The sequence below is a fragment of the Volvox carteri genome, assembly GCF_000143455.1.
Source record: "Volvox carteri f. nagariensis unplaced genomic scaffold VOLCAscaffold_52, whole genome shotgun sequence".
Lineage (NCBI taxonomy): Eukaryota > Viridiplantae > Chlorophyta > Chlorophyceae > Chlamydomonadales > Volvocaceae > Volvox > Volvox carteri.
Genome location: NW_003307595.1, coordinates 551204 through 560844, shown reverse-complemented (window position 1 = coordinate 560844; position 9641 = coordinate 551204). Strand labels below are relative to the sequence as shown.

Below are 9641 nucleotides of genomic sequence, written 5' to 3'. Positions count from 1 at the left end.
AACCATGTTGGTGCTCCGTATATCGTAATAAAATGCGGATAAGCTTCAAGGTCTCCTACAGGTGACGGATGCACGGGTCACAGAAGCATGGAAACGAGGGAAACGACGATGGCCAGCGATTACCGTTAGGCAGTTTTAACGCGGTTTGCAGGGACTTAGGCTGTTAGGCAGGGAACCTGAAACACTATAATCAACAACTATATATACGCTTACCTAAAGGAAATTTATTTAGGCCTTGCATGAGGATCTTCGTCAGCACCAGTGAAAATCTGAGAGAAGAGTATATTCAAGTGGATTCCATGTCCAAACTGGAAGGCTTCTTGGTTTCAACCGTACTTTATTCCATTCCATGAAGAGCAGAGCATAATCGGAGAAGTGGGCGTACGACCCTTTTTGCCCCTTTTTGACCCTTGTAGCTATGCAGATTGCTTACAGTGACAGGATGGCCTACCACACGTACCTAGATTCCAGCCTGCGTTGCAGGACCCGCAAGTTTGGGAACCAAGTCGGACGCCGATTCACTCGGGGCGTCTCAATCGTCTATGCAAGCACGCATAGTGCACCCCAAACATCACGTCGGTCCGTGCTAACGCTCCTAATTAGTTTGAGTGCCACCAGTTCTTCTGGCGCATTTGCTGAACCAGCACCACCCACTCAAGGCGAGCCTCCTCCGGCCATCGCCTTCCCAGTTAGCACGCCGGCCCCTGCTCCACAGCCGAATGATCCGACGATCTTCACGTATGACTTCGTCTCTGACATTCCATGCAACCTGCGGGTTCGGGAGTATTGGACGATAATCAATCAGACTCGGCCGAGGACATGGCAGCAGATCGCCCAGCAAATCCAAACAGGGAGGTATGATGTTCTCAGCATTGATCTTAATCTGGCACCCATGGCTGACCTTCGGCAAGCAGCGCTTTTCCTGCCGTGGGCGCTCCTCCAGAACTACGACTACACGGCTGCTGCTGATGCCATGAAGGCCTACAAGAACTTGGACGAGCATATTAAAGACTTGCAGCGCGCGGCTTTGGCCGCAGCTACTTTCGCCTCTCCCGAATCGTCAGCACAGCAGGCTCAGCAGGTCCAACAGGCTTTCATCCTCATGTCTGCCTCCCTGGACGGCTACCTCGCGACCGTGCCATCTCGATACACGGCTACTCTCAGCCTCTTTGGGAAAGGCAATGGCAACGGCAACGGGTCAAACAACAGTTCATCAGCCCCTGCACCAGTCCCCATGCCTGCACTGGCTTCTCCCCCATCCCCTGCAGGGGCAGCTACAGGGGAGCCAGTCCCGGAACAGCAATAATCGCCTGAGCGCCGGCTTTTGCCGCTGCTGCGCAGCAACCCATTTCAGGTGTTGCGCTGTGTGGGACTTGGAGCGCGCAGAGAGAGCTGGATACGGTGAGCTCCGTCCTGGGTATGCCTACTTAGCTTCATCGCATGTGGACCCAGCCTTCTCGTATCATGCTTCTGGATATTGTTGGACCCTAGTTCAGTTGTTGTGGAAAGCAATGGACAGGTTAGGGCTAAGGATTTGGGTGTACTCGGACGCGACGGAGCGTGTGGTGTAGTGGAAAACTGGAGAGGAGATGCCGAACGTTGCAAGGTTTGCGAAGAAGAACCCAACTGCGCTGCAGCTTCAGGGGCAGGGCGCTTTGGGAATCGTTCCCCCTCCTAATGTGCGCCTGTAGCAGCTGCGCGGTGGGCCTCGTTGCCATGCCGTGATTTACTTGCGAGAAGCGTAAAATGCTAGGCAAGTGCCAAGTTTATTTGGTTTCCGAGACAAACCGACTTATGCACAGGAAACTGTCTAGCTGATTATTACCTAACCGACAGGTGATAAGCATAGCCCGAGCTTGGAGGTGTTTGTCGTGGCAACTGCGGCGCGAGTTGATACTTAGCCATACCGCCTAGGACGGTAATGCATTCTTGAGGCTTAGCGTTAGAGACTTGCTAGTCTTCTGCTGCACGGCACGGTACCAGACATACACACTAGCACGGTGTTTGTGTTCGAGGGCTGCCTTGGAGCCTCTCATTCGCTGCATGTGAGGCCGGTAGTGCCGGCTGCTTGACCGTTTCCAGTGAAGCAGGAGGAGGCGCATAGCACGTCTGTGTGTGCAATTATCGATTTTCTCCTTGCAAGTTAGACTGGCGGGCTTGTGGGATGATGTAATTGCAAAGGCGAGGTTGTTGTTGTATGCTAGTGGTTGCTTGTATTTGGAAGGAGCAGAAAGAGAGTAATTAGTGAAGTGGCTGTGAACCTGTCCCCATTTGTGAGAATGCTGTAGTGCAGGCTAGCCATAAGAATAGTGTTTGTATCGGTAGAAGTTTTATCTGTGTGGAGCAAATCTTTGTACACGCGTCTTTGGGTTTCGATGGGAAGGAGCTGTTGTAAGTAGTAGTCAAGTTCATTTTCATGCAATTAATAGGAAGAAAAAGTGTATTCTTACTGTTGTGAGACTACTCCTGCTGCTCCGTCCAGAGAAAGCATAAAAGCTCTCAATACGCGCAGCAGTTCAGTTTCCAAAAACCCACATAACCAATTGGACCGGGGACGGACTATATGCACCTACAACATATGCATCGTTGCTCTTGCATTTGCACAGCTTGGGTGCTCGCAATCTTTATCAAATATCCGAATGCGAATACGGTCGCGATGTCCGCCATGACACACAAAGGTGGTCACTGGCGCGACCTGGCCTTTTTCCCCTCTCAGGAGCTCATATAATTCCCTTCGGGACACAGCTCTTGCCAAAAGGGAGCACGCCAAATACAAGGTGACACGTGTGGCGATCCATGCGCAGAAAACGTGTAGCATGCTTGCACGTGCATGAGCATGGCACGAAGGTGGTTGTCCACTATTATATAGCCACAACGGCAGATCCCCCACCTTTCCAGTACAGAACCTCCTATCCAGTACTTCACCAAGAAGCGACAACTCAAAAAAGCCCAGCAGTTCCACAACGCTCAACCCATCGCGACGGTTTGTGTTATCACTATTCTTTGCCGTATATGCAGCGAAAACCCATGACAATTCCCCAACAACAGCCGCAGTAGCAACAGCAGATCCGTAATAGCACCACCTGCCCTCAATAATACGTAAACACACCAAGCGCACACATACAAAGTGTCGACCCCCGCCTCTTCAGTCCTCGGTCAATCCATGGCATCTATCATTGATGCCCCGTCCTATCCACACACTTTTCAAGAAAACAGGAAAGTTAGGAAAGCCCTAATTGCCCGCATTTCGAAGACATGCCCTGTGGTACAGCTTTTGCCGGAAAACATCGCTGGTCGCAACCCTTTCCTTATCACCACCTAACCCGCTGGGCCCCCAAAAATACGGCCGAACACGGCGTCACCAACAAGGTAAAACTAAACTGGGCGGCTACGCTAAAACAGGCGCCTTGCTTTTTTTCCAAACGCGACAGAGCCTGTCGACCAGTCGACACAGTTCATTTTCGTCAGAAACTACCGGGCGTCAAGATTAAGCTGTTAGAGGCTCTGCAGTCCGGCATATTTACGAAGGCGCTCCGCCGTCAAGAACATAATGACTGTATGGGGACCCAGACGAGCGTAGCTAGCAGACCAGCCCTGCAATGCATCATTACGGCAAGAAAAGAAGTCAGTACATCTACTGACGCCTGCGGGCCATGACGCTTTGCGAGCCATGGTCGCCTTGCAGGTTGATGTTTTGGCATGCAGCGTCCTGACTTTGATGCGATATAACGCGGCCAAACCAGTACATGGTGGGCCCGATCTCATCGTACGCATCGCAACCACTTCCCAACCACTCGACGACTCCCAAACGGTCATTTTCAGAATCAACCCTGAAACCATGATAAACAACATTTGGTGCGACTTAAATTGCCCATTGCAAATTCACATACCTTCATGAAGCCAGCCAGGCCGTCCGCCCGCAGTACGTGCTTCGCGCATTCAATTGGCCCGCTGAACGTCTTGCCACCTGCAGCCATGCAGTGTGAAATCAAAAATAGAAGTGAAAGCGGATTAATTAACCGATTACACCTCTTCTCGCGAAGAGATGTGTTACCAAACGAATTTCCGTCCTCCATGTGGAATTTGAATTCAAAATTTGAGTTCTATCGGTTTTCGTTGCAACCGCGTACACGGCTGTGAACAGGCAATTGCAATCTATATTCGCTTTTAAATTCTTCAACAGATAGCAATTAGGCGAAAACGTGGGGAGTGTCATTATTTGCTTACCGACGAACATGCGTGTCTTGATAACATCGATCGGGTTCGTAATCGTGGTTGTCACAAGACCGGCAATCATCGAGCTGGTGAGATGGAGCGCAACGCCATCATTCCAGCCAGTAGTCGCCACGACGCCGCGTTTCACCTCATCGTACGTGGCACATTGCGCCGCTGTCAAGATAGCAGACCGAATCTGTAGCCAAAGAAACAACCAAACAGCAACAAACGGCGGATGAAATTTTATTTCACAGTACGCGAGCCGCGACACGGGATTAATTTTGCATTTATGAATTTATTCCCTTCTTCCCGATTTCGGTTGTCTGGAGCAATTCCCAATAGAAAGCGATTCCGATGCCGCACGGAAGGGAAAGGAAGGACAGATGTTAAATCATGTAACTCAACATTCTTAATAACCAGAAACGCACCAGGCCGGGCATAGCTCCCTTCCAGAGCCCGGAGATTCCGTCTTGCGCCACGACAGCACGGATAACACCCATACTCGTCTTAGCCGCCGTCGGGTCACGTCCTGCCGCTTGAAGACGCGTCTGCGAGAATTGAAAAAAGGGATGCCACCAACCGTCAATTTAGCATCACATTTTCAACTTCTGGGTTTGCAGAGTAGGAAACACGCGGGGTTTCCCCCGCAGATTTCCCCCGTTGTTCTCTAGGATTCAAGACCGTCCGTGCGTCTCGGAAAACACTTCGTAAGAAACAAAATTGACTGTCATAACGACCCGTACACTCACTTCTAAATCCTAGGAGCTTCGAAGAGAGTCGCTGGACAAGAGGGGCTGGCAGACAGTTGCGGGTTATAATGTACGGCACCGGTTCCGGCATTGCCCCTTGCATCCGTTGTGGGGACACGTCACGTGTTATTGTTTCTACCGCCGGTGGCTTCAACAACGCGTAATGCCAATGCCGACACGGCAGTGGTTAACAATCTGACCACATGGCCACCATTCGTTCCCACCTTGATCAGCTCAATGGGCGATGTCACGGCCGCCGCGAGGCCGCCACTTATCGACCCAGACAGGACCTTCATCTCCAGCGTTGGCTTTGCTGCCTCCCCGCAGATTACGGTCTTGATGGGCGTGTACAACCCCAACCGAGCCCCTGAGGTGCGCAGGGCCGCCCACAGCACACAACAAGGAAACGGCTGACAACATATTAAGATCCACAACACACTGCTGCCCATGCTGTACGAATCACGACCTATCGCTCGTGCATGTGCTGCAGGTGAAAAAAATACTACCATTGCTTTACAGAGACGCGAAATTCGCCCCTTGTGTAAAGGTATGCAGGATTAATGGATGTATGATTGAACAAGCAAGGGGAACCTAGGTGTGTGTGGTTGTTACAGTGGGCTCCAGACTCCCGAAGAGTAGAGCCATCGGGCCAGCTGGCCGTGCACTGCAGTAGAGACTAATATACCAAAAGATTATCATCTCAGATAATTAACCTCTCATCGGTAACCGCTCTCGCGAACAAATCAATTGGTGGTAACCTAAATTAATTACTTTTTAAAAATATTTTTTTATATAATACCTAGGTGGTAACCTAAATTAATTACTTTTTAAAAATATTTTTTTCGACACCCTCACCGCCAAAGAAGAACCCTCGTGCGAGGGAGGGACCCAAGCCGCTCCAGAGCGCCGGGATGCCCTCGTTCCGAACCACCGAGATGCCAGTCGCCACCTGCATCAGCATCACAAGTTTTCGCCAGCATTACACAAGCCGCGATAGAAGCAGCAATAGCATTATTATCAGGTAAAAATGGCTAAATTTCCTTTCATGAAGATATTTTTTTTGACAGGCATGACAATGTACCGTAGAGTGCAGGATGACAAATCAAACTAAGCTGTAGCGAAACGCTGACAAAAGTGGTTCCAGGATACTGCTGCTTCAATGTCAACATGGTGGCATTAATTCCAACGTCCTGAATCCTGAGGATGAGATAATACTTCGCGTCAGTCTGACGAGCCCCGCCATGACGAAGCGTCCCTGGCTGCTCTCACCATGCCAGGTGGCTTGACACCAGCGGCAACTTGGTTTCTCGCAAGTTGCAGTCGAACCTTAATGACATCTGCAAGGAGAGAGAAGCATGGCGAAACACGTCGTTGGCGAAACAAGCACAGTGGCAGAGACGAAAAACTATTAAATATTCCAGTGCCCGTGTGCATGTGTACTGCAGCAACGCAGTGGCGTCCGGTGAATTTCTTTATCGCCTATAGAAAGAGAGCCATCGTATAATAGATAGGGTCAAGAATTAGATCGTAAACAGAATCATAGTATGGAATGGTCTACAGACCGTGCCATGGTATATAAATAGGCCAGAAAATCGATGGTCCATAGAAGAGCGAAAATTTCAGACGGGAAAACCTTGGGTCCCTACGGAATGCCCCCCGCGAGAAAGTCATGTGGATAAAAGGCGCCTGGCAAGGCATTCGTAGAATAGAATGGCTCCACATGCCGTAATGTCCTGCAAATACGACCCGTAGTACTTACCTAGAGGATTCGTGGCTGTGTTGGCGGTTCCGACAGAGATGCCCGAGGTGTACAGTTCGGTTATCACCGACTTAGGGATGAACAAGATGGCTGCGTTGCTGCCGCTAGACTTCTCGGTCGTTGCCGCGGCTGCAGCCGGAAGCTCGATAACCTTTGGGAAATCAAGCAGGACAGACCGACATGACAGCCAGATGGATATACTAGTCCGGAAGGAAAAGCCAGTAGACATGCGGAATGAACACATTATAGCGATGGCACCGTGTTATATGATTATCTGTACCGAGTACGCGACACGCAATTATTATTCACTGCTTGGGGATTAGACGGATGGGGAGGGGACGCACGGCACATGAGCTGGTTTGGATATAAAACATAATATTAGAGACATGAACGTCAGTTTGTTGTGCAATCTCCATTTTGCACGATGGAAGCTTGTTGAGTAGCAAAGGAGCACCATGCGTGCCGAACGACCGAAGGACGTGTGCTTGTAAAGGTCACAAATCCTTGCCAGTCTCTCTGTGATAGCAATATACAAATAGCGCTGGGCATTTGCGTACCTTCTGTGCCATTTTGCTGCTGTGCCTAGGCCTTTGGCTCCCGGTCCGGTTGACGGTCTCGAATCCGCAATCGAAAACCCAAATTGAAAACCAATATGTAATTCAGTCAAATGCGATAGTTCTTGTGCCGTCCGACACGATGCGGTCCCAGCCTCTAGCGGCGTCGTTCAGATGAGACCAGCGAAAGCGAAAGCCTGTAAACAGCAACGACGCAGAACGACATAATGAACACATTGCAACCTATCCCAGATACTTGATCGTTCAAAATTAAAAGGAGCGCCGTCCTACCGGGTGTCTGCGTCCTTCGCTGGAAAGTTGGTGGTGGTTGTATACTACGGCGGGCAAGCCCACAAGCCTCACTGGGACAAGCAAATGACCTAAGCCGTCAAAATCACACAAGGTAAGATGTATGGACTCACTTGTACTTACAATACGGTCATCTCGGCTTTGTATGTTCATAACCATGCTGACGACGGACAACCGCCCTTACTCTGTACGGCAACAAACCTGCCAGCCGGCAAGCCCGTATACTTACGAAGGTTACATGATAAGCTTATAACTTTGTTTCGTCGCGCCTGGAAGTGGAAATTTTGCGGACGGAACGGACGTCCTATGGTAAGCATTCAGCAACGGCTAGCTGGTAGCTGATGCATGACACGTCAGACCTGACTGGCTCAGTTCATTAGGTATAATTTGACAAATTCTTATACTTGGGCCTTGAGCTCGCCTGCCTCACACTTGACCTAGCTCGAGTTGGAATGCCATCACAAATCTTTGAAGCTATTTTGCAATAGAGGTAACACCCTGCGGCTAGTAAATTTACTGGAGATAAGTACCGCGTCCAATGCCACATATGTTTGTGATGTCATCGTGCCATAGTGCAATCCTAGCTTGGCCGTTGTTTAAGCAGCACTGTCCTTCGCCCAATACATGAGCCGCAGGCCAGGGCCGTTTCAGACCTTATTAATTCACTCGTTTTCATTGCAGCAACTGTCTGCGTACCAGCCCTCGTTGGCAACCATCAAATTCAGGTTGCTGGTCACAACCAAGCTCCCAGCCGCGTCAACAGCTTCCAGCCCGGCACTGCGCGGCTGCCTTGGAATCCCGTAAAACTACAAGACATGGCCCCGGCAGAGTTTTCAAAGCACTGTACGCCCGGAGAACCGTTCCGCGTCTGTTTGCCTTCTGTCTGTCGCCTGTAGAAAAACCCTGGACGTCGAAAAACCTCCATCGACGTATCGTTTAACGACCTTGCGCGTATGCCCCTTCCCCCCGTCGAAGGTCGCCCTCTTGCCGGTAACCAGCAGGGGGCCACATTGCAAGTTGCCAGGAACGTGGAATAGCATCCATGTGTCGCACAGCGTGTTTGAATGGCGCCCGTAGGCGCGCACTCATCGCCGATAGGAGAGCAAGTTCTACGCTACCACCGGTCACGCCGAACAATGCGCGTAGTCGTTCAACGCACAAACAAAACTTGGCAGCATGATAACTTCGCAACAAATACTCTTGGAGTGTATTGTAGGTAGAGTGTACTCCCGGAGTCCGGCCGTGTTAACTTTGGGTTCGCCTGTACATCAACTCCGCCAAGCTGCTGATGTGGAGGGATTGTATCTCTTGCGTTGCCGGGGGTTCGGTTGCGGTCCTGGTGGTTGGGTGAGTGGACAGCCCGCACTCACGTGAAGGAAAAATCTGCCTTAAGAAGGCGAGTGCGCGAAGAGCACACGAAACACGAAAGAAGCAGGAGACCTTCGAAGCCGCTGCTATGGGGTCTTGCTCGCAAACGCCTCCTCAGGAACCGCCCGAGGGGATTTCTTCCTTAGCTGTCCGCATCTCCCTGCGTGGCCCCTCGGTCCATCAGTCATTGTCTTGCTGGCCGTCTCATAGGGTATGCGGAGCAGCTGGCAGAGTGCGCGTACGGAATATCTTTTGTTGCAACATGTGAAAAAATAGAATCTTATAGTAAACTAGACAGTAAACTATATTGGGGTCTAGTATAACTAGAATTCCCTTGTGTGTACGTAAATGTCGTGGTGTCACAGAGGCTGTAACCGGGATAGGGGGAAGCGATAGGGCTGTGCAGGGAAGAACCGCTGCTGTGGGGCGCAAAGGGCAGTGGAGGGCCGATGTGTGACGACGCGAGTTAGCAAGTTCCGCACGTGGGTGCCAAATCCCCTTGAAAATGGATCAACAACATGGCATTACTTAAAAATTCGGCATAATGGAAAATGCGCTGTTGTCGTGTTGCGAGTAGTGTATGCCTAGGGTTGAACTGGGCCGATTGCGATCCGGTATAGCACAAGTATATACGTTTAAGAAGTGAGAATGAATTCTTAAGAGATCGTTGCGTGTTAGACCTATCTG

At 50.5% G+C, this 9641-nt stretch overlaps 2 protein-coding genes across 2 annotated transcripts; one reads left to right on the top strand and one right to left on the bottom strand.

The window, feature by feature from the left end:
* The first annotated feature begins 443 nt into the window (after positions 1–443).
* Positions 444–1750, top strand: VOLCADRAFT_106852 (uncharacterized protein). The gene has a single exon (XM_002955515.1). It carries the CDS (start codon positions 893–895, stop codon positions 1304–1306), a length of 414 nt encoding a protein of 137 aa, XP_002955561.1. The 5' UTR covers positions 444–892; the 3' UTR covers positions 1307–1750.
* Positions 1751–2434: 684 nt separating this feature from the next.
* Positions 2435–7692, bottom strand: VOLCADRAFT_83295 (uncharacterized protein). The gene is made up of 10 exons (XM_002955465.1): positions 7569–7692; positions 7281–7474; positions 6724–6874; positions 6234–6301; positions 5820–5913; positions 5189–5331; positions 4644–4763; positions 4228–4411; positions 3891–3967; positions 2435–3594 (listed from the first exon to the last, which is right to left on the bottom strand). Exons 2-10 carry the CDS (start codon positions 7290–7292, stop codon positions 3496–3498), a joined length of 948 nt encoding a protein of 315 aa, XP_002955511.1. The 5' UTR covers positions 7293–7474; positions 7569–7692; the 3' UTR covers positions 2435–3495.
* Positions 7693–9641: the final 1949 nt, after the last annotated feature.